This window comes from Pagrus major, chromosome 22, assembly GCF_040436345.1.
Source record: "Pagrus major chromosome 22, Pma_NU_1.0".
Classification (NCBI taxonomy): domain Eukaryota; kingdom Metazoa; phylum Chordata; class Actinopteri; order Spariformes; family Sparidae; genus Pagrus; species Pagrus major.
Window position 1 is genome coordinate 3,127,517 of NC_133236.1, and position 26,292 is coordinate 3,153,808.

Sequence of the window (26,292 nt, forward strand, 5' to 3'; positions counted from 1 at the left end):
AACCTCCAACCAGGTGAAAACAATAAATATTTACAGACATCTACAGTTGTCCATAGTAATGTCTTTGAAGTCATTACACCATCCTGTCCTGCCCTGACACAATGCCTTGGGGGGAGTTGAAGAAAGTAGCAAAGCACTCCCTCACAGCACAAGCCTCTCTTGAAGCCCTGTATCCTCCCATGTTTCTCACCGGTGCCATGTGTCTCCCCACCTCCTCAGCCTCTTCCAGCAGCCTCACATTTTCAGTAGGGGCAAGGAAGAAATTGTGTAGGATGCAGGCAGCCATCACAAGCGTGTCAACATTTTTGGGGTGCAGGTTAATCCTGCGATGAAAATTCTCAACCGGGATGTATAAATGCCAAAAGCATTGTCAACCAACCACAATCCTCGCTCTAGAGAGTCTGTAGTTGAAAATCCTCTTTTTGTGGCTGAGATTCTGTCCAGGGTAGGGTCTCATTAGGTAGGGCTTCAGAGGGAATGCTGCGTCAGCCACCATGGCATAAGGCACATCCCTAGGTGAGCAGCACCAGGCAGAGAGGTACTAGGTGGCAAATGTAGTGTCTTGTTCTCCATTCCTCTTCCCAAGTCTGATCCTGCATACACCCTGCCGTCGCTTGTTCTCCCAAAGTCTCCCACCTGAATGCACCTGAATTAGTAAGTCTTTTTATAATTGAAATATTGGCCGGACAGTGGTGGTGCTTAGATGACGACATGTTTTGCCTTGGTAGGAACTTCTCCATCATTTCTTTTTTTGGTGGAAGAGCGACTCCTTTCTGTTTTGCAGGAACCAGCTCCAAAACCAGAAACTGAGCTGGATGAGTCACATCACTTTGCTCTGAGCCTTGTCCCTCTTAAATAAACTGGACCACAATAGGAGGCAGCAAGCCAAAATTGCAATTTTGAACTTGGAGAGCAGCACTGCACCCCAGCAGTCACCCACATTACTCCTACAACAACAAAGTGTGTGGCAACCTGCCCCAACTCTCCCCACCCCCACTTTACAATGCCCTAGGCCAGGGCAGGAATTTTCCACCAGGGTCCCCCCCAAACCCAGCAGATGAATCCAGGGTCGTTCATGCAAATGCTGTTGTCCAGTGACGACCCACAGTGGGAAGAGAGTGCCACTCCCTACACGGACCTGTGAGGCCAAGTTGCTGTTGTATATAGTTGTTTTTGTTTGCTGTGGTTTTATATTTATATTTGAATATTTGTATTAAAGAGTTTGTAGATTTTTTTTTTTCTGATTGTCATTGCTTTAGATTTTTATTTTTATTTTTTCTAAATTAAACATTTTTTCTTAAGCTTGTGGTCAGTGATTTATTGTCTATAAAATTTCAAGCTCACCTCAGTGCAACAGCCAGTCTCAGCTTGGGTTCTATAGCAGCTCTGTAGTTGGTAGATTAGCTGATGAGTTCATGGCCAATGAGTGATAGGAGCTCATCCATTTGCACTGCACTCAAGCGGAAATAACGATGATGGCGTTGACTGTCCAGCTGCAGTTCAGCCACAAGATGATAAAAATCCCCCTGTTGACGCCTGCGCTGGTTCAGTGGATGGACCCAATTCAAGCTCCTTCTACCCCTCCTCCACAGTCTTGCAAGTAGGAGAAGAAAGGCAATTGTTTTCCTATGAACAGGCACTGAAATATACAGAATCATTTTGAGAATTACTATATTATGACTGTGTAAAAACTAAAGCTAGTGGGGGTTGTCGGACGACGGACGATGGAGCAAAACCATACTGGAGCTGGAACTCAGCGGACATGCATCCAGTGGAATCTTTGGGTAAGGTCTGACAATCACTCAACAGCAGCTATGGCATGGAGGTCTGTGTGATCCTCCAAGGATATGTCTCCCCAGACCATCACTGACCCAACGCCAAACCAGTCATGCCCTTCTACAACCCTGTCCAGCTCTCCTTGTGTAATGGCCGGTCTCCTGGTATCTCTTCCATCCTCTTGAGATTGTGCTGGGAGACACAGCAAACCTTCTGGCAACCGCATGTACGGATGTACCATCCTGGGGGAGCTGGACTACCTGTGCAACCTGATTGGGCTGCAGGTACTGCCTCATGCTACCAGTAGTGACAAGGACACAAGCAAACACAAAACTAAAGAAGAATCAGTGAGGAAGGATAAGGACAGGGCAATTATCTGTAGCCACCACATGCAAAACCATTCCCTTTTTGGAGGTTATCCTGCTTTTGCCTCTCCATTTCACCTGTTGTCCCTTTCATTTGCACAAAAGCATGTGAAACTGATTCACAATCACTTGTGCTTTCTCAATGGACAGATGATATCCCTGAAGTGTAACTGACTTGGTGTTATACTGTGATGATTAAGTGTTCCCTCATGCAGTGTAGAAAGGGATGTTTTGTCTCGATCACTCACAAGCAAGCACACTGCCTTTACTTGAACCAGTTTTATTGTATACCATGTTTTGGTCTTCAAACCTTGGAACAATAGCCTACCTGATGAAGGTTTGATGACCAAAACACATTATTCAATAAAGCTGTTTGTAAGTGAATACAAGACAGGCCCCAGATAGATAGGGCTAGATAGCTAATGCAGTACAGCGCCTGCGTCACAAGAAGAATTTGCAGCCAGTGGTTGGTACAACCAAGAAGACAAAAGGAGATCTGCTAGATGGAATTTGAGAGTGAGTCAATGAAAGTGAAATCTGACCCATAAGCAGCTGTCCTTTGTATGTCTGCAATTGATGTTGAAAAGATGTCCAAAAAAACTTTCATTTTCAACCCTGTTATGATGTCACTTGGACGTCAAAAGTGAACGTTAAATAGACGTCTAAAAAAGACGTTGCAAAAACAGGAATGTTCCACAAAGATATGTATGTAATTGATGTCTTTTGGATGTGTCTGTGCACAGTGGGAGGGCTCATAAGCAGCAAGCGTTTACTGCCTTTCGAAAACAACACGAAAAGGTTCCTCTCACTGCAGAAACTGCTGTCTGTCTGATCTGTACGCATTCAATTAAACTGGATAAATTTGAATAACAAAAAGTATTTAATAGTATATTTAGTACTATTTAGTAGCAGTAGTTCGCAGTGAAATAAAAAATATATTAATTATTGATTAAAACAATACTTCCACAGCACTCTGTGGAATACTGTCTTTATTCTCTAAGCTTTCTTGTCCTGCTTGATTTTGCATTCTGGTCAAACAACATTGAAGCAGACACTAACAAAAACACAGTTGAGACTGGGCTGTCACAGCAACCACAGGGCAAACCAGTTCAATAAACAGAGTCATGCAGAAGAATTCTATTGTTTTTTGATCGTAGGGGGCAAATGAAACCAGCATTTCTTGATTGATTGGTTTGAGACACATTCTCAACGACCTCTGATGGTTCCAGAACCAACCATTGTGTTGATTAATGTCTTGATGTCTTAATGTCTGATGCTTTACTTCCTCATGCCAGCACCTGTCAGAGTGGGAAATGCCTGGAGGATGACACTGATGCATGATAAAGTCATGTCAGTTCCGCTTTAAAACAGGTTTCTTGCCTGAACTGTATCTAGCACCTCCCAGATGCGACCTGAGAGAGTAGAAAATGCTCCTGCAGAAACCCTGAAGTGCTTTTTTCACCCTCACTGTTCAAGATGCACAAGTGTTACCTGCTGTGCAGCCTCCTTTCAGCTCTCATAATGCTGACCAGCATTCTGGCTCATGTAGATGGATGTGACTCTGCTCAGCATGCATGTGGGGCCCAGGCCCCCGGGGACATTGTCATAGGTATACTTATGCCATGTCATCATAAAGTGAAATCTCTTCATGAGCGGATCAAACCTGAAGGCTTTCTCTGCTCGGAGTAAGTATAACAACAGATATATTTGCTGCATCAGATGCGACATGTATGTGTTCTTCTGTTTTTTTTTCTTTTCCTTTGTAAATGAGCTGCACTGAGCTATCCTTCTTCAATAGAAAAAACATCCATCCATCCAGCACTTTTAACAGTGTAAATGGTAATATTTAGAAAATGTACTTCAGTTTACTGACCTGCAGAAGTTGGTCAGAATTTAGCTGGAAATTAATAGAAAGACGGCAAATGTACATGTGTATATACATATGCTTATGTATAAGCTTGAACTTTTATCATTTTTGTATTGTGAGAGGGTAGTTAAAGTCCTTTCAGTCATTGCTATGATCTCATTTTAACTCAATCCATTATTATTATTATTATTACTATTATTAACATTATTATTATTAGTCTGTGAGAGCACTTGGCATTCTCAGTTTTTGTCATTACTCTTTTCAGTCAATCAGTCGATTAAAAAGTAAATCCACAATAAATGAGAACTGCACATCCTAAATTACAGATAATGTGCCTTCATCAGTGGCCTCTTACACAAAGTCATCCATTTGACTTCAGTTACATAAGAAACTGGAAAATATAATTAAAAAAGAAAAGGAAAGCTGATTTGTAACCTTTCTTTTCATAAAGTATCTGTCTATTCTTGTATAAGCCACAGATCACCTTCTTCTCATTTATAACTGTACTTTATCAGCTCAATAAGTCTTGGGCTGTCTGTCTTTAGTGCTGGACTTAGTACTGGAGAAGATTAAAATAAATATTTCTTCTTCACAGCAAATTCAGCTGGAGGTTTCCCTACATTGTGTGCCCTGCTTTTAAATGTGATGATCTTTTGAATCTTCCTTTATGAGATGAACCATCTCAAACCTGAATGTCTTAAAATATTTATATCTATTTTTCACAGATATGTGTTTTTGCTGTTTCACTGTCCCTTTTCAGTTTTGATCTGGAGTCATTTATGATTTCCTTGGCTGCAATCCATGAAATTGAGAAGATAAATGCAGCTAATTTCCTCCCTGGAGTGCGTCTTGGATATTTGATGTGTGACACATGCTCATACGCAAGCAAAGCATTGCAGAGTGTGGGGCACATGCTCGCAGTTAATAGGTCTCTAAGTGTGAAGTGTGACTACACCGACTTCAGACCCAGAGTCAAGATTATTTTAGGAGCGTTGTACTCTGAGGTATCCATCGCTGTGACCAGATTGCTGAACGTCTACATGCTCCCCCTAGTAAGTCTGATCAGCACACACATTCTACTGACATGTCTTTAGTGGATTTATATTCTCATTAATGATCACTAATTCAGCTGTCTAATTTCTGAGGGTGTTTTTTTCCTGGTCGCTACACTTAAAGTTCCCATGAAGACGTAGACTCATTTTGGTCCAATAAACACTTTCTAAACTTTTATGATGCTGCCATGGATAAAGAGTGAGAAGTGTTTCTGGGGCACAGGCCTCACAGGTTACTGTACAAAAATGAACTTTATAGCTTGTATTAAAAAAAAAAATCTAGATATAACACAATATATAACAAAACTTTATAACTTTATTCACTGATTTGGTCATAAAGACTGGATCATAAAGAGAAAGTACTTTCTGATGCCCTCTGCTTTAACTCTGGACAGATAACTTTTCTTGTTGCTAAAGTAACGGCTAATTACTGCTAACCAGCAGCTACTCAGTGAACACCTCCAGACCGCCACCTTACACAGCCTCCAAGTTTACGGAGGCCAATTACAGGACTGAGGTGAACTATGAAGTTTCCTGATGGACAAACACTGGAAGCTTTGTTAGAAGTACAAGGTGAATTTTTAAACAAAAATAAAAAAATAAAAAAAATAATGATTAAGTCCTTGAGTCCTGCAATATCTATTTTAGACAATTAAGTGTTGGGGGTGAGTTCAGGAGTTTCACAGCCTTAGGAAAGAAGTTACTCTGTAGTCTGGTGGTACAGCAGCAGATACTTCTGAACCTTTTGTCAGATGGCAGCAGGGTGAACAGACTGTGTCTGGGTGGGTGTTCTTTTGCCTTTTTTTTGTCTTTTGTTCCTATGTAAGCAGTAACTGCTACTAATGTAGCTGCCGTGAGGTAATTACAGATGTTTCTCCTTTTCAGAGGATGCAATTGCCATGGTGTTAAAGGTGCCACAACACAGCAGAAAAAGAGGGGGGACTTTTAATTTATCCAGCTGATTTTGCATTTCCTCATTGACTTAGTTAGTATCTATGGAGCCCCTCTGTGGTAACATGGTAGAAAAAAATACTGGATGTGGAAATCCGTGCAAACGGATGTGTAAACTTCTCTCAGATTCACAATCCATGCACACAGCTTTTGGCATCATCATCATTTTTGGCATGATCAATAATCTTTGATAGTGATCAATAATCAGTACAGATGATGACAGCAACTCCATTTGACTGTATATGAGCAGAATGCTCCATTTAACTGGAGGAGGAGGAACGCTGCAGTGCTTCTCTGTGTGCGTAACGTGGTGCGCAGATCTCAGTCCTGTGATCGGACTGGACAGGACATACAGACTATCATTGTGATTAATAAGGGATGGGGTGTGGGTGGGTGAAATAATGAATCTTTAATGAGGAACATATTAATAACATAACCTGCAGCGATCCTCCGGCATCAGGGCCCATCTTTTTGCTGGCTGAAGAGGTGCACAGTGTAGCACAAGTGTCGTGATCAGGTGCTTTACTGGAGCATCCCGGAGCAGCAGAAAGCGTTAGCGTGCAGTAATACATGTCAATGGGCCCTTGATCTAAATTCAATGTCACAGTGTTTGACCTGCTACATAGAGGGCTCAGTATTCATATATTAAGATGCACTTTCATAGGCAGGTACATAACGCATGTACACTGTGCTTTAATGATTAGAGAGGCTCCTTTCAGTCATTTAAGGTTTCCTTTCATACATGCACGTAGTAATGTCACTGTAGCAAACATCATGGCTCATTTAAGCAGCAAATCTAAATCTGTAGTTATGAGCGGGACAGAACAGAGGATACTCTCCAGAGGAAACAGCAGTGATAGAGCTCAGGAGTTGGGAGATTTCAATAATCAGTTGAGTTAAACTCTTTCTCCTGCGTAAAGGCGCGCATTGTCTCTCTTAAGGGGGAGACAGTTAATGTTTCTGCTGCTGGAGTCCATTGCAGGTTATGTTATAATATGTTCCTCATCAAAGAATAATTATTTCACCCACCCACACACCCCATCCCCTATTAATCAGAATGATGGTTCTTCAAATCAAATCAAATCAAAATTAAATCAGAGGACTGAGATCCACGCACCACATTACGCACACAGAGACGCACCGCAGTGCTCCTCCTGCTCCAGTTGAATAGAGCATTTATTACAATGTAAACTTCTTCAAATTTCGATGTCCTTTATTGCTCAACAACATGTCAAAATACAATAAGAATCAAAGACGTAACACACAAGTCAAACTAAAACTAAACATTGTTTGAGCTTGTGAAATGTAGTGAGTAGGGGAGAGGGTTTTTCCCCTTGATCAGTAACATCCCACTGTGCCACTTTAATACATAACATATTCACTATGACATAGAAAACAATACAATGAGACAACTATTAATCCATGATATCAGTGACCATCTACTAGTTTCTAAAGTCTGACATTAAACAGAAAAAAAGATCGTTGGGACAAGAAACTAGAATACAGACAAATGAGGACAGAGGGCACTAAAAAATGATTTACTGGCACAAAATTAGGAAATATTGTATAAGGAAAGGGACAGTACATTCTGAAGAATATTCAGATCATTATATGATTCAAATTGTCCCATAAACAATATTGCAGAAAACATAAATGTAGAGATCATCCATGGATCACCAGGGGATTACAAAACTCCAAATACATGTTACTGTGAAATACTGATTCATCCGATGAGAGCTGAAGAAATGAATGATAATTCTATAGAAAGGAATCCCAGATCTGTTTCTTACAGCAGTGGATGAGAAAGAAATTATAGATATTGTTAATAAATGTAAAAACAAGACAACTGACTTTAATGAAACAGACATGACATTAGTGAAAAGGATTACTGACATACATTTCCAAACAAAGTGAAAATAGCTAAAGTAAAGGGTTAGTTATTTTTGAATGTTTAGTGTCAGACTGGATTTAAAAACAGAAATCACTAATTTGCTTGTGAGCTCAGTGATACTGTGAACTAAGAGGATTTACAGGACAGGAGCTAGTTTTTGAGGCTGTGTGGGTCAAACACACTACACTCTGTTTCAGAGATGTTAGAAGTTAGACAGTTAGGCCCATTGGTCTGAATTTTTCTTGCTTTATCAGATGTTACAACTATTTTCATTTCTACTTATGCTGGTCCATTATGAACAATATGTACAATTGCAGGAATCTGTTTTTTACATTGCAAAAATAATTGGGCTGCCTGAATAATGACAGAATAAGATTGAATAATGACATCAAAACAGTCTAATCTTAATGTAGACTATGTGTATGAACATTCTTTCCAATCACTAATTTACTGATAATATTACTCCATGTTCACTGGTATATTCAGAGTAAAGACAGAGAGGCAGGAAGCACGCAGAGGTCAACAGGGCGGGGAGAGCAGTTGGCATGGAGCTGAGTGAGAAAATGAGTAAATATTGATGATTAAGATCAAATAATGACATCACAACAGTCAAGTTAATTTAAAATGAGATATTACTCTAAATCTGGCCCCCAAAAGTCTCATTCCAAACCTTTGGTGAAACTTGGCAGTATGCAGTTACCTATAGTTCCCTCAAACAATGTAACTAAGATGTGCACCAGAGGGGATTTAGAAGTAAGTATACACAATGCTGACTGAAACATATGTAGTTACACATCTTTAGTTTATTTAACTCTGCCATTGCTGAGTACATTGTGGTCAACTGGGTATAAAGTAAAATCCTGTCATCAGGATTTTATTGTCATCATCAGGATTCAAGCACTCTGCTGCCACGTAGCGTCTATAGTTATCAAGTGTAGACCCCCCTTTTACCGTCACGGTTTCTCCACGGTAATGCAGTAGCAAACAGGTCATATAAAAGGAGAAATATCTGTAACTCAATTAGCTGTGCCACTTGTGGTCCTATTTGATGACCTAGCCAAGGGTGCCAGTAGCCAAACCCTTTCAAGAAAACCACTTCAGCACCGATTTCTTGTTGTCTGGAGAGTCAGTAGATGGGAGGGCATACCAAGCACATTTAAGGCTACTGGCGAGCGTAAACACTGATCAATATTCCTATCGGTTTCATGGGAACTTAAATTGTGGACATTTAGTGATTTAATAGCTGTGCAAAGCTTTAATGTGTAAGCTGCATTTGTTAAAGAAATGAGCCCACTATAGGCTCAAGACATGCTTATCTCTGATCAGCACAAACAACAGAAGCAAATGGAAACAGCTAGCTCCATCCAAGATGTCTTCAAGAAACTCCAAAAGCTGCCCAATCTTTTGACTATACAACAGCACCTTATTCATTATGAAATTGTAGTTTTCTAACTCTTCAAAACACAGGTAATTTCGATGTATTGTGAGATCATTTGGTCAGTCTTTTGGCAGAGGCTGGCTGTTTGCCCCTACTTCCTGTCTTTGCGCTAAGCTAGGTTAAACACATCCTGGAACAATCTTTTCGCTGAACCCAAAGATCAAATCGTATGATCTTATCCTCTAACTCCTTTTTGTTGAATGTCAATTTTGGAGTGTTCCTTCACAGCCTATAAATCTGAAGTTGAGATCATGCTTGCAATTTATGTTTACATTTATGTTTTCTGTGTTTAATATTCTTCACAATTTTATCTCATTATCAGCTGAGCAGCACATCATCCTCACCAGAACTGAGTGATAAACTGCGCTACCCAGCCTTCATGCGCACTATTCCAAGTGACGAGCATCAGACCAAAGCAGTGGCCAAAATAATGCACCATTACGGCTGGAACTGGGTTGGTGTTGTGTATGGGGATGACGATTATGGCAGAGCAGCTTTCCGGAGCTTTCTCAGGGACGCTAAGGCAAATAATGTGTGCTTGGCCTACCAAGAGGTGATGCCTTACCTTGATCATTCACTCAGGATGCAACACATCAAGCAGGTCGCCCAGCAGATCCGCTCGTCCAGTGCTCAGGTAGTACTGCTAATCCTAAAGGCCGAGCTGGTGAAGGTCCTCTTTGAGGAAATGATCAGGACCAATACTTCAAGGACATGGATTGCCAGTGATGCCTGGTCAAGGAGCTTGTCCCTTGCCCAAATGGATGGCATTAACCAGGTTGGGGACATCTTGGGCTTTACCTTTGTTGCAAGCAAGAGTGAATCATTTGATAATTATCTCAAGAATCTAACAGCAACCCCAGGAGGCTACAACCACTTCATTGAAGAATACAAGAACCTGAGATTCAACTGCTCCTCAGAATGTTTCTCAGACAAACCCTCCTCCTATTGTCCCTCACCCAACCTGCTGAAAGTTAAAGCTGACAATGCATGTAATATTACAGATCCCCAAGAACAAAATGATGATTATCTTGTGAAGATGCTGGACACAAGTAAAGCCCTCCCTAACAGAGTAGCAGTGTGGGCTGTAGCACATGCTCTCAAAAACCTACTGAAGTGCAACAGTTTGTCATGCTTGGGAGAAATAAACTTCCCACCATGGAAGGTGAGAATTACCTTATTAATTATCCTCATCTCCAGATGAGATTTAAATTTGAATGTGTATCTTGCTCATATTTTATGAATTAGAATATAGTGTGTGTTCCTTCCCTTAGAATACTCATGAATAATAATACCTTTAGAAATCATCTGCTATAGCAACCAATCTCAGTAAAAGGAGAAATTTAACTGACATCCTGTCCGTTGCTTTACAGCTTCTTGAAGAATTGAAGAAGGTTAATTTCAGGCATGGCAATCAGAATTACTCCTTTGATGAAAATGGTGATTTTGTAAGTGGCTATGATCTGATCGTGTGGAAAAGGGATGGACACCACAGAAGATTTAAAAGGATTGGGAAATACCATGTCCTCGATGCAGACATACAGGTCGATGTGAAAGATTTCACCTGGCTTTCAACAGCCAATACCACGGTAAGAGATCACCGTACTCAGCATCCACTCACATGTTTGATTGCTGCAGTAGACAGTGTGGTCACTGTGTGGCAAGGCGTCAGGTGGTCACCAAGAACAGTGAGATTAGTGTTCTTTACCGTAGAACACACTTGGTGGAATGGTGGAGTAATCATAAGCAACTTTTATATTTTTTATATTTTCTAACCCTAACCCTAACCCTTGTATATATATTTTATGGAAGAATTATCCTATCTTTATTCAAGAGCGTAGATTTTCAGTTTGAGAGCATGATTTCATTCCTTTTCAGTGACACAGCTCCTTCTCGTGCTCAGATTTATTCTCCTCATGCTCACATTTTGTGCTCGCACTGAGATGTTTGCGGCTTTCTTTCAAAATGTGTGCTTGAACTCAAAAATTACATGCTTGTGCTCACACATCTTCTTCTTGCACACAAAAATTTCGCTCGCATTCAAATATTTCCTGTTCTCGCTCGATCGTAACATTCCTGCGCTGTTGTGAGTATTTATACTATATAACACATATCCGCTAATATTAAGTTGAAAAAAATCTAAACTACGAAACTCTTTTTAGGATTACTTAAGATTAATTATATATAAATATGCTGGCGTCTTAAATAGGTGACGATTCAAATAGCTGGCTAATATGGTAAATTGGTGTATTTTGAGAGAAGCAGTTCTACAAACAGACCATATACCCGCCCCTACGGAGCACTCAAAAAAAGTGCGAAGGAACACACCCAAGGCGGCATCCGTCATTTGATTGGTCCACACTCTAGCTGTCCCCTATTGGCTGGTGAAACACAATATTTTGAGCGCAGGGAGGGACAGCCTTGAGTCTGAGCAGACTCCTCAACCGGAGAGGAGGTACTTGTTCTGAGTGCGTGCACATTAGATTTGAGCGCGCAGACTTTAGATCTGAGCGAGCACAGGACATATTTGAATGCGAGCGAAATTTTTGTGTGCAAGAAGATGTGTGAGCACGAGCATGTAATTTTTGAGTTCAAGCACACATTTTGAAAGAAAGCAGCAAACATCTCAGTGCAAGCACAAAATGTGAGCATGAGGAGAATAAATCTGAGCACGAGAAGGAACTGTGTCACTGAAAAGGAATGAAATCATGCTCTCAAACTGAAAATCTACGCTCTTGAATAAAGATAGGATAATTCTTCCATAATATTTCATATGCATTTCTCTCCATAGTGCCGTGTCAGTGCTGGTGAAAATGTGACATGTTAAAATCCTAAAAGATTCAACTCCATCAATGGGGGACGATAACGCTATATTGTAAACAACAAACCAGTATTGAAGTCAGCAGGACGAGAGCCAATTAGCTTTTAGCAGCTGGTAGGCTAATGGAGCTAACAGCTAAAGGAGCTAAATACACAGCAGAGCGTAACTTCGGGGGAACACACAATGTTAACAGTGAACTGCAGTTAAATGCAACAACACAACAAGTTTCCTTATTCAAATTTTAACTGTGGTTGGCAAACCAGCTAATAGGTAAATTTTTGCCACCTACCGGTGACACCTGCATTCACCTCAGGGATGGTTAAAATAGTTTTTTTGTAAATGTTCCAGGACGGTGGTGTAAACCAGAAGGAATACAGGCATCTGACCTGTCATTTTTGAGATATCTTACAATGGGCCAAAGAGTTTTTCACTTGATAAAACAAAAATTATTGATCTCCTAAATCCTCTGTCAAGTAATATCTCATCAGAGCCAGAAATTTCAAAAAAATTCTAATCTTCTGTTTGTATTAAGTTTGTCAGGGGGTGTGGATAAATTCAAATGCAGCATAGAATACTGGAGGGCCTTGCCCCTATATGTGATTGGCAGAGTAAATGCCATTAAGATGGTATCTCTACCAATTTTCCTTTATCTCTTTAAATATTTGCCAATACTGATCTCTGCTGATTTTCTGTAGAAGCTAAAGACGATTATCTGTTTTTAATTTATTTGGGGTTATAAAAAGCATAGACTATCAAAAAAGCATCAAAAAGTTAGTGAGGCTAACTCTGGATGGTGGTCTGGATTTTTCAGTATTTAGAGATTACTATTGGGCAGCTACAGTAATGCTAGGGTATTGGCAATGGGGCTCTCGAGAACATGGTTCACTAAATTCAGGGTTCGTACGGGTGCTGGAAATCCTTGGAAATGCTTGCATTTTAATGTTGTGTTTTCAAGGTTTGAAAAGTGCTTGAAGTTTGGATAAAGTGCTTGAAAATGCTTGAAATTTAAACTGTATGAGTGAGTGGGAGATGCCAACATGCCGGGAGCTTGCTGTTTGTAATGAGCGTTGGCTAGAAAATGACAAATACAAACCATGGATAAGACAAGGACCAAATCGACGAGTAGCCACCTGCAAAGTCTGCAAAAAAGGACGTGCAGCTTTTCACAATGGGAGAGTCTGCGCTCTAGAGTCACATGAAAGGTAAGTCATAGTCCAGAATTTTCGAGTAACGTTAGGCCAACATTACACGTTAACGCTAATTTGTTTATGCTAACTGCTAGCTGGCGAATTCGCAGGCTAAATGATTGAGAGGCATCGTGTGTTATATAATTTGACAATGCTAGTATTGCATGGCAACTAAGGCACGCTCATTTATGGAATATGCTTTGAACAAACGTTACTTGACAGTTATTGTAACATTAGTAACGTCCCACAACTGAAAATTTCAGCCACATTAGCCGCATGTTTATATAAGGGGGATTAACAATATATTATAACTGTAAATGATAATAGAAATAATAATGGTAGATAAAATAATTGTAGAAAAAACACAATTTCTCTTTAGAAGAATATCAGACAGGTGCTTGTGCAATGTCAAAGTCTTCTGACTGAAAATGAAATGACAGCTGTACATGTCAGCTGTAGGACTTCTACAATAACACATACAGCAACAAAGTTGATTGACAAATAATCATTTTCAGCATCTCACTGATAATTGTATTGAGCAAAAACATTTTGTTTTTTAAAACTAACATTTTCCTCCTATTTTTGGTGTTATTTAGGAACGAAGCATCAAATTGATGAGAAGACTTCTAAATCCAGGCCCTGCTTTTCAACAGAAGGGGATAAAGGACACGAACATCAACTTAAGTTGATTTGTTTTGATTTGCACAATATCTTGCTGAGTTAATGTGAAATGGAATATGCATTTTGAGTCTCTACAGTATACAGTATGTATGTTTTTTGGTAATTGTTTTAAACAGACTCAGCCAGGTTAGATAGAAAGAAAAGTCTACTTACACATTTTGAAACATAAAATGTATGTGTTTTCCTTTAATTTCTTATCCGTTTACTATTACAAACACAATTTTGGTTGCTTATAGCATAATACCATCTCTTTTAAAGCTATGGTCTACGATTTTAAAGATTGATCACTATTATAAACATTATTTAGATGGTGGTTATGGCCCAATAATACAACCTACACAATGTGAAGAGCAGAAGGAACCAAACAAATCCATTCTCTCTAGCGCCTGCAAAACTGCAAAGAAATTGACCAATAGCAGCCATGCGATCCGCAGGGCTGCTATTGGTCAATTTTTCCATTCAATCCCCTCGCTCACTCTCCTGCTCCTGGTCACCTCTCGTCCCAACCCACTTCCACATTTGAAACTACAAGTGGGCAAGAGGTTTGTTTGGCCCTGAGCAGGTAATCTTTCGTCTTTATTGTGGATGTGGTGACACAGATAACTTTTATGCCGATGCTGGCTTATGACTGTGAAAGCTGCCGTTAGTTTTTTTCTGTTATTAGACGGCGTCGAAACAATTTCTGTCTCTGCAATATTGTCAACACTTGTTTACTTGTTCAACATAGACCTTAGCCTCTATGTTAGCATTGTAAGCTAAAATTGCTATCATGTTTACACCAAATCAGCCTATTTATTTGCTCGTGGCAGCTAAATGAAGCAGCAAGTAATGCAAGTAAGATGAATGAATGGATCCTGTCCGGATTTATTTCTCCATCACAACCTCTTGCCTGGTCACTACTCAACTGTTTTGCTAACCCTCCTCCCGGTCTTGTCCATTTGTTTTCAATGAAGCCTTTGCTAAATCAATATTATAGATTATCATATACACGTTACGATGTGTGTATTTGTGTGTCTTATCTGTCATAAAGAAGAGATTACGGTTTACGGGGCACATTTGTGTCGCGGTCTGGTGCTACTCAGACAACAGCTGGGACACAGCTGGGTCCAAGGCTCATGCAGGTTTAGTTTTCAGCCACAATGTGGAAGCGATCGTTATGATTAAAGCTAACAGCAGCATCTGTTAGTCTCTTGGCCCTCAATAACTTTTAGAAGTGGCTAACTTAGCTGTTGATAAATAGTAACTTATTACGTAGCTGTAACGTAATGTAGCTGTAACATGCTAATGACGTTACGGTAGCTTGGCTGTGGAGCTTAGCTGTGGACATTGTAATGACTTATAAGATTTACGTTAGTTTCAGCGTGCATTGTAGTAACTTCACCTGTGAATCCAACATCGTTACTCCGCATTCAAAGCTGACGCTGTATTTGGTTTCTGCCGGCCGGCTTGTTGCTCTTGTTGCTTGTTGCGGGAGGGGGTGTGTCGCGGGAGGCTCCGAGGGGAGAGCGATATGAGCTCGGAGGGGAGGGATTAAGGAGCACAGAGGGGAGGGATGTGTGTGTGGTGGGGATGCTTTTTTCAAATCTTTCTCAGATCGTAGACCATAGTTTTAATCAGTGACGTGCGGTCAGGAGAGGCAGGGGAGGCAGAGCCTCACCTGTCATCATGGAAAAAAAAAATATATAATAAACAAATAAATTAAATTGTTATATTTATCAAATGGTTTGAACTATAAACTAATTTTCCATTTAAATTAAACAATTTGGATTGTTTTTTATTAAATATCGCTGAATTTTCGCATTTCCGTTCAAATACGGGGAAGAGACGCACGGTGAGGCAGCAGCAAGCTGAGCCTCACTTTGGATTGCGTAATCTCTCACAAACTGTGCTCTGCCATCCAATGAGAGCGTGTCACTGTCTCTCTGTATGTCGCCAATCAAATGTTTCAAACACTTTTAATATATGCCCCCCCTGACTTCCCATAGTTTAGCTGATGTATGAAGAGGCACTGGGTGAGGCAGGCAGTTCTCTTGCCTCAAGGTAGGGGGCACTCGTGAGCCCAGAACTTCTAAATGCTACTCCGTAGCTGCAGAGTAAGTGACAGCGAGCTAGCAACAATCTTAGAGTCCATGGTTACGAGCGAGTCAAGTGCAGGGATATTTTTTCCCCTCTCGCCCCGCCTGGATTTACAATGGAGGATTTTATATCCAAGCTCAAACAATTTTCTAAACTGGACTTTCAATCGAAACAGGAGGTAATAAATAAAGGAAGACCAACACCAGAGCTGAAAGGTTTCCTTCAGACTAACGTTATAGGCCGCTGTGCATGTGTATATGTGTGTGTGTGTCCGAATTAAGAAAACCAAATTAATGCAGAAATCACGTAATGGAAATGCTACTGCCAGCGAGTCTAATGCAAGACTGACGACTGTTTTATAAAATAAAAATAAAAACAAATGCCCATAACAGCAGCAGTTGTCGTGGCAGGGCAGTGACTGCCTCAGACACCGGCACCTGGAGTGAAAGGCAGGAAGTGCCACTACTAGCTGCCGCTGCCACGAATTGAGCCAGCCCTTGCTGTCAAATGGTGAATAATCTACTCTGTTGGGTTCATATATTTGTAAATCTGATTCTGATGGAGTCAGTGCCTCACCAGCCATGAACCTCATCGCACGTCACTGGCTTTAATGTGATAAAGAAGTGAAAGAATCATGTAGAGTATATTTGTATTCATATAAATATGTCATTTACCACAACTGTAAGGTGCTGGAAAAGGTTGAAAATGGACATTGAAAGTGCTTGAAAAGTGGTTGAATTTGATCTTGGAAAAGGTGTAAAGGTGTAAGGTGTAAATTCTGTGCTCACTAAATTAGCAAGTGATAGTAAATAGTAAATAGTAAATGCACTGAAGATTCTCACTCAAATTAAAAATCCCTAGTAGTCCCTAGTATCTCAATATACACACCATATTGCCATAACCATGCCTTTATATCAGCATTGCGCAACAACACTTCAGCCAAATGATAGACAAGGGTTGAAATGCATAAAGGACCCTTATTTGGACAGTCCCTGGAACAGTTTGGTTTTTTTTGGTCAAGTGGACTTTTGTGAGGGAAAACATCCCATGTTTGAGACCACTTGTCATGGCAAGAATTTTTTAGGACAACTTTTGGGAACATATTAAGGAACATATCGCGGAACATATTTTGCATTCCCTCACAATGCATGTTCAGTGGTTGTCTGGTGTTAAAGGGTTGTGCGTGAGGTTTTCTGCTGTTGGTTTGTAAAAACAAGCAGCATGTGGTGGAGCTGATACAGCAGGTTGTGATCCATAATTGCCCCACAGGTAAACACCCCTGACCGCTGTTGCAGCTGCAGTGTCTCTGGGCTCGTTACGTAGAGCTGTATTCTAATTTATCCATTATGATCTAAAAAATATTTTTTTCAGCGGTTTAGAGACTTTGCTCTCTTTGGTTGTTCAGAGGACTCTTTAATTCTCCCTTCACACATTCAAACAGCTCTAATGATGATTACATTACCACATTGACGTTTACCACTATGAGCTTGTGTGTCCTTGACACGTGTTTAAGATGAACTTCGCTTGGTTATTTGTATCCCTCCTTCTGTGTGTATATGTTTAAGTTGGGCTTTGGTTATTGATATATGGTGTTTACATATATATGATTTTCAAAATATGTCAATAAAAACATTTAAAAAATCAAATAAAACAAAACATTTTTGTAATTCATTTCGGCAGCTACAGCCCACATGGGGTTTGGAGAGAATGCTAAAGTCTAAGATGCAGAGAAGTTGTAGTTGTTGAATAATAGTAACAGCAGTAGATAACCCTCTATCTCTGAGTAGGACTAGTATGCTTCAGCACTTTAGAACATCTACAGGCCATCCCTCTACAGACTGATGAGTTACTGGTTCTCTTATCGTGTTCTCTCAGACCCCTCAGTCCAGATGTTCGGAGCGCTGCACCCCTGGCTCAGTAAAGAAGATCTTGAACGTATCCTGCTGTTACAACTGCATCCCATGTATGGAGGGGACATATTCAGATGCCTGGGGTATGCCTCATTAACATGCTGATTTTATATTAAACTTAACTTCGCACACTGAGGACCTTACTGGCATCTTTATAAAGTTAAATTAATTTTTCTGGCCTGCCACAGACCAAAATAAACCAGAATTTCCATATTTTTATTTTATTTTTATTCTTATTTCCTTGTCTTCTCTAACAGATCTTCATGAGTGCAAAAAGTGTCCCAATGGAACTTGGTCTCTCAGGGGTTGGGATCAATGTAAGCCAAGACCAGAGTCATACCTGCGATGGAATGATGCTCATCCTATCAGCATGATGGCAGCCGCAGCCTTTGGCATCCTGCTCTTGTCGGTTATCTTCATTATCTTTTTGGTGTACAAAGATTCCTCGCCAATGAAAAGGGCTGAGGTGAGGTTGTCCTGTGTGATGATGACTGGTCTGGCAGTGAGCTTCGCAAGTGTGATATGCTTCATGGGCAAGCCCAGTGTACACCTCTGCCGGGCCCGCCAGTTAATGTATGCAATGGGCTTCACTCTGTGTGTGTCCTGCATCCTAGTCAGGGCCTATCGTACCTTCCTGGCTTTCCTTCCCTTCGGTCAGATGACAAGTAGGCGGCTACACAAACTTTACAAGCCCCCTGTGATTGTCATCATCGTAACTACTCTCCAGGGAGTCATCTGTCTTCTCTGGCTGATCTTTGATTCTCCTGATGTTGATGACACTCCGCCATCCCCACAAAGCATGAAGAAAATAATCCAGTGTCACGAAGGTGCCACATACATAGGCTTTGGCATAATGTTGAGCTACATAGCTCTACTAGCATTGGTTGGCTTCCTCTTGGCCTTCAAAAGCAGGAAGGTTCCTCAGGAGTTCAGTGAAACAGGTTACATCATTTTTAGCATGCTGATGTATTTGTTTGTATGGGTGTGTTTTGTCCCAGTGTACATCACCAACCATGAAGGTGGCACTCCTGTGCAGGCTTCAGCCATTCTAGTATCCAGCTACGGCATCATCTTCTGCCATTTTTTACCCAAGTGTTACGAAGCACTTTTTGGGTCAAAGATTGATACACTGGAGATGATTCTGAGGAGATGGCAAGTCGTCTCTCGTCCAAGTCTTAATTCAGAGACAGAGACAGATATAGGTATCCCTGGAATGAACATACCCCCACAAATAAATGGTAGGTTTTCCATTTCAAGTGCATCAACCATACTGATGAGCTCAGGCAGTCTGAGTGGAGTCAGCCCTGCTGAAACAGAGCTGGTCATAGTGCCTGGGTCCATTGAAAAAACTCATGTCAGTCCTCTGTTTAACCGCCTAAAAACAAAAGTGACAGTGAAACGGAGTATATCATTATAAAACTTGATGTGTAATGATATTTACTTGTTTCAATTTAGTTAGACTTTGGTAAGATCTTTTGTGCTGGAAATGATGTAAAGTTACAGTCGTATTCTTTAATTAAGAAAGATGACTCATTTGTATTGTATACACTTACAAAATGTTTTAAAACAGATATGCTTTTTAAAGACTTGCTGTGAATTGTTTATATTTCATATGCACTGTTTTTAATTTGTTATCAACCAAAGTCAGTAGATCAACAAGGCACAACTCGAGGTCAGAGACTCTCAAGGGAGCCTTTAATAGTGTCATGGTTCAGTGTCTTGTTGTTCTTGTGTTATATAACTATTTTATTCTTTGTTGTTCAACAATAGAAATAACTTGTTCATTACAAACTAATCCTCCAGGAATGTGGGCCTTCATGTATTTGATTGGCCAACGCAGCATTGACACCAGCTGTGTCCGCAAAGGCTTCATTGAGAAGAATGAGAGGGCTGCATTCAACAAAGGATGTAACCCTAACGATAAAATCTAACTTAGGTAACCCCCAGTGGTTCAAGATTTACAGCTTAGGGAATGCGGTTGATAAATGACCATGTGCCCTGGTGAAGTGTGTCATCTTACCATTACATTTACTGACAAATTAGCAATGGTTCTTTATGATCTTCCAACTTCCAATGTACCTTCACACACCAAGCAAAAATCTATTAGCACTCATTCAGTGTCATAACATAAACATACAATTATTTCACACAGTCGTCAATAAAATGTCCAATTTGCTACGTAGCCACCATGAGCCAAAACTATAAGCTGATCAGTTACACAGTAAGAGCAGGATTTTCCTTCAATGTAAGTCCTAACATTTACAGATTAAATCGACTTTGCTTTCATCACTGGATATATAGTCATAGATTCAACCAAACAGAGGACTAGCTGCAGGAGCTTGAAACCTTTTAAAATCCTGTAGGCTAAACATGTTTGTCAATGTTAGAAACTGCCTCAACTGTTGACATAAAAGTAACAGAATAGCAAGGTCAATAAAAATCAATCCCAGATCAGAGCAGAACAACTTCACTGTCACCACACTGTGATGGATTGTTCTAACTAAAACTGGACTAACAAGGATGTGCTGTGGTTATCTTAAAGACTCAATTCAGATAGGAGCTCCATCTTCCTGGCTGACTCTCTGCACATAGAATGCTGACAGATCAGTCACATCATCACATTGGCCTACGTGTACTAAAATAAACAAGCAGCATACAAAGTCAGTTTACATTTCATGCTCTGATAATTTTGGGGCCTGCCAGTATTTGTTGTGTTGACCATGCCACCACCCATTATCAGAGGCCTGGCTTGAAATGAATACAAGGTTTACATTGAGGACAATACAGTATGCAGTCCATGTGTAAATCTCATCCAGAAAAAAATATCAAATTTAGAAATAAGCAGGGTGCAAATATCCACAAGCAAATGATACATTTATGAGAGTTATGGAACAGTCATAGATGTTCCCGTACAAACCATTAGAAACAAGCATAATGGTTGAATGATACAAAGAAATATATACAAAACTCCACATTACACTTCTTTTAGCATAGTACCATAACATAGTATTTTCAAAATCTATTTATAGTTCATGCCAAATCTAATTATGTGTCACATGATTAAAAATAGGATATGACGATATAGACAAAGCACTGAATGTACAGAAAGAATTGTGAAACAAAATAGAGCCTTCTATTATTTATGACTGTCTATTCTTCAGCCACATACTCTCTGTACACAATTACCACCACCCATCAATAAATAGCTCCTGACATCCCTGACACGATCTATCCTCAGTGGTGACTCAGCTTCAGAGTTTTACAACACTCTTGTTGTGCAAGCCTGAGAGGAAATTCTGAAAGAGGAATGTCTGAAAATAGCACAGCAGAGCCACCTGAGTCTGTTACACAAGTGTCAGCCAATCACCACTGATCCAACTCAGGTATTGAAGCTGCGTGTCCTGCCGACACACAGACACACTGGCCATGCTCAAACACAACTGATGTCTTGTCCTCTGATTATGATCTCATCTCCTCCAGCCAGTATTTCCCACGATCCATATCTGAGCTTTGTAAAAACAGTGATGTATTATCAGTTTTACAAGAAATAGTTAAACCTTTCCTTGTAAAGGTAATGACAGGAAGGCAACTTTGTACTCTTTCCATCTCACGTGATTTCCAATTGTGTATGTTTACAGTCGAAGTCACAATGCAGCTATTGTCACCAGAAGTTATCTTTTCATTTCTGCTCTCGGATGGCTGAACCAGGTACTTAAGTGTGAGCAGTTATCCTTAATCTAGTTAGCAGAAAGCTTTTCTGATCTCAATCAGATCACATTTTTAAACTTGTGCTTTATCTAAGAATGTAAGATACAGTTTGTCAGTGAGAAACACCTGAACTGCGTTCTAGGTTATAAATAAACAGATAAACTTGTGAAAATGTTATGCCCTCATTATACATGTAAGTGCACAGCTATGCAGTGATTTAAACAAACTTCCAATGAAGGTTGAAGACAGCAGATGGTCTCTGACATCTTTCCTAGAAGCACATCAAATTAAATTATAAAATTTAAAAAAATAAAAAATTAAATTATGATTATAAATCAGAAAACTGTGAGATTACATAACAAGAGTAAGACCAAAGGTATTCTAAATTCCTAAACATCACATGTTCAATGTATCAATGCTGTTCTCTTTGAATAAATAATTATTTTAATCAATGATGAAACAGCAAAACAGTGAACACACATGACTTCCCTTTATTCTGCATTATTCTTCTCTAGTCCCCAGACAAAACAATAAGTCATTTGCCAGTGACTAGCAAAACCACTGATAGGCCTACCAGACCTTCATCGTCACATTAAAGTGATAGTTTGGGTCCTTTGATGTGTGGTAGTATGAAATACTTCTCCTTGCTCAGTGTATTACCTGCAGTCTATGCAGCATGTAGCACTGACAGAGAAGCAGAGCATTGTACTGCTGAATGTTAGCAAGACATATTTAAGCCACCTAACAGAAGGTCCACCTTAAAAAACTATATATCCATTAAAGTGTACACTATATTTTAAACATTTTTGGTGCTTTACATTGCCATCAGACAGCCATGTCCATTGGTACTACATCTGGGACTACTACATGCCCTCAACCTGAAGTTGTCCACATGTCCACTTGTCCACACAGGAGGAGAGCTGACGGTCACCTACTGCAGGTAATACACTGACTAGGGATAAGTACCTCATACAACCCCACACCAAAAGACCCAAACTATCGTTTTAGCACTGTAAAATGATTGCAGCTTGTTTAAGTTTAGACACCAAAACTAAATTAAAAACTACAAAAGTACATTGGTTGTGTGAGTTAAGTTATGTACATAAGTTAAGTTACATACATGATATAAGTAAAAGGGGTAGAGTGGGTTCTCTGCAGTGGGCTTGTATGAGGTATGTGTACGTAGTCTGTGTATTACTTACAGTAGTTGGCAGTTGGCATGCCCCCAGTTTGGAGAGGCAGAGAGTAGCACCAATACAGGAGCCAAGAAATGTATAACTGTGGACGGGGTCAGCAGCCTAAAATAGGTACAACAGTGCTATAGGAGTGCAGCGCTAGACCGGTGGACTGCTTTTCAAACTTGACACCTACTTTACCCACAATGCAATTAAGCCATTGACTGACATCACTGGAGGCAATTAATCAGATTACATGCAGGCACAAAGGGCATTATAGTACTTTTATCACATTTGCAGTGGTACCCTTTAAACTCACTTTAATGTGTAACATTGGTGGAGTTACCCTTTAACGACGAGGTTGAGGTCTCGAGTAGCTGCTTCCACTGCTGCATAGACATTACCTGGAGTCTGGCCTGCGATGATGGCAGAGTTTTGCAATTGGTTTATTGTTGAAGTACATTAAATATTGATAAAACAAAGTAGATATTGTCATAGATACCTGATCATCTTAACTGCAGTGAATTTATAGCTGCTGAACTCTGGCTAGGTCATCCCAGGTAAGAAGGTCTGCTCCCTGGCTCTGACCTCGACCCCGTCCCCTGGCTGGCCCTTTACCTTAGTGTGGCCAGGGCCGTCACAAGGCCCAAACTTTGGTTTAAAATTAACTTAGTTGTACGCTGACACACTCAAACACTAGAAAAGCCACAGATACTCAAAGTTACATGTGACTGGGAATTAAGGACAGAGACAAGGGATTACCAAAACAATATAGGTTTATTTATTTAACACAATGTATAAAAAAAACATTCACTATGTCTAAAATATATTAAACATGAAAACAACTGTAGAAGAGGGTGATAAGATTATGCAACAGATACTTTGATTAAAGATGGGGGGAGAGTGCTGAAAGACGAGTGGCCGTGGTCGCATGGGACCGAGTACTCACCAGGCTCCCGTGCCCTACACACACATACACACGGCAAGACAAAAGAAAAAGGAATAAAGTAAATCGTGAAGGGCGTGCAAAAATAGTCAAACACACGATCGGGGGGGTGTGAAGCACAGGTAAGGAACTCTAATCACCAAACGCTCACCGCCGGCCCGACAGCACTCAGACACAGGGTATATGCAAAGAAAGACATAGAAATATAGAATTACACGCCACTCAAACTACAGTAACTTCTCTAAAACAGAACATGCCACAACAGAAAGCAAAAGGGGACTTAACAACAAAAATAACAAACAAGCCTATTTAAACGAAATAATGGAAGAAACCTCAAGACAAAAGGAAACAAACGAAATAAGACAAAACACGGCAAAGCAAGATAAGCAAAACAGCAGTGGCAGTCTAAAAAAAGGAGAACAGATTAAATGAATTAGCGAGTGATAGTCGCAGTTCCATACTAGGGTTAGTTTTTTTACCTCTCCGTTTGATTATTGCAGTGTACTTAATCAGTGTGCAACATGCGAGGGGAGGGGGGGTCGCTATGGAGCGGGACCTAAAAACACAACAACACAGAAGGTGAGAACGTACAACATATTTCACTTAAAACCAAAAGAAACCACACATACCGGAGCCTCCGCTGTAGTAGTCGTAACCCGTCTCACCGGGTCAGCGCAGCTTATATGTCCGGCCAAACAAACTGACAACGCGGAAGTCGGAGATGCCCCGCCCCCCTACAGCTACAGTGGCCTAGGGGGCATTCACTGCCGGCTACATTCGCAGTGGTTTCCAGCAGCAGGTAAGGGATTTTCAGGCATAAAGCCTGCTGAGTCCTCAGTACTCTGGAAGCTCTAACATAAGAAATACACATCAATTCAACTATAATATTAGCGAGTACTCTAAACTAGCAAGTAGCAAGCATACATCCATGCTAACAAGGCCAATTATGATTCTTTCTATTAGGCTTTTTTGATCCATGAAGGTTTAATATTTGTAAAACTTGTACTTACCTTGGAGCCACACTAGATAAACAACCTAAATGACCTGCTTTTGTTGTAGTGGTTAATAACCAAGTGAAACTAGATACAAAGCAACAGTGTATAGCTTCTTTTAAATTAGCTGAATCTATTGTACCACTATTCTGAAACAACAAGAACAAGAAACACGACATACACTCCAGCACATTTTACAAGACATATGGGACAAGGAGACAGCCCCAGATGACTGGAGAGCCAGAATCATGGTCACGTTGCCAGAAAAGGGAGATCTTGGGCATTGCAACAACTGGAGAGACATCACCCTACTGTAACTCAGCAGCAAGGTCTCCAGTCTCATTATACTACAGTGTACAGTTTCACGACAGTGGTGGACACCATATTATGCCAATAACAAGCTAGCTTCAGGAAAGGAAGATCATGTATAGACTGTAGCGTTGTACTCCAGACTCCAGTATCACCAGATTTCGAGCAAACTCATGAATGGAACAGCCCACTCTACATGGTGTTCGTCTGTTTCATGCTCCCCCTCTGCTGGCCAGGACGCACAACTGTGGCTGATGTTTGGCCTCCTGTCTTCCCATCTGAATGCTGTCTGGGTGATTGAGGATAACAAATAAGAGGGGGTAGGGCACAAGGTTCTGTCTCTCTCTTCCTTCTGCCATCTGACCAGAGCAGCAGTCAGTCAGCAGTATTAGGATGTTTTCATTATGTTTATCTGATCGGTGTGGTAGTTCTGGTCCTGTTTTTCTTGGCTTTGTTTCAGTTAGGTTTAGTTTGCTTCTTTGTGTTAGGGTAGAGGGTTAATCCCCAGCTCTGACGGCCCTGGTGGGTTGGTCTGGGAGCCTGCCCTTCTTTTGTTTATTTTGGTCGGCCTATCAGTTTGTTTGTTTGATTGTTTTGGAGTTTTCCCTTTGTGTGGTTGTTGATTTAATAAATTCATCTTCATTTAACTGCAGCTTGGCTTGGTTATTTATGGTAGACCTCTTTTGTGCACTTTCTTTAGGGGGTTGTAACATCATCGACTTTGAGAAGGCCTTTGACAGCCTGCATCATGCTACTCTCTAAGACCCTCTGATACTACGGATCTCCCAGAAACTGTTCAACATCATACAGTCCCTCTACGAGAACCTCGAGTGCTGTGTCATCCACAGCAACAAGTTGACAGAACCATTCAAGGTGGACACTGGGGTGAAGCATAGATGTAATCCTGTCACTGATCCTCTTCTCTCTGGCCATCGACTGGCTGAGCATCCAATGAATTCAATCTTGGCGGACCTGGACTACATGGACGACCTAGAGTTATTGTCAAGCAGGCAGCAATACATCCAGCAGAAGACAAAAAAAACCTCAGTGAGATTGCCAGTGCAATCAGACTACAGATTAATGACAGCCAGACACAGGTCCTGAGAAAGAATGCCTAAACCAATAACCCAGTTACTTTGAGCAGCAGGTG

The 26,292-nt window shown here is 40.5% G+C and overlaps 1 protein-coding gene across 1 annotated transcript; it reads left to right on the plus strand.

Annotated features, from left to right (window-relative positions):
* The first annotated feature begins 3,617 nt into the window (after positions 1–3,617).
* olfcb1 (olfactory receptor C family, b1) lies at positions 3,618–25,904 on the plus strand. Its single transcript, XM_073493359.1, has 8 exons — positions 3,618–3,826; positions 4,769–5,060; positions 9,663–10,260; positions 10,342–10,502; positions 10,711–10,926; positions 17,978–18,095; positions 18,270–19,250; positions 25,843–25,904. The coding sequence occupies exons 1-8, from the start codon at positions 3,618–3,620 to the stop codon at positions 25,902–25,904; spliced, it is 2,637 nt and encodes an 878-aa protein (XP_073349460.1).
* Positions 25,905–26,292: the final 388 nt, after the last annotated feature.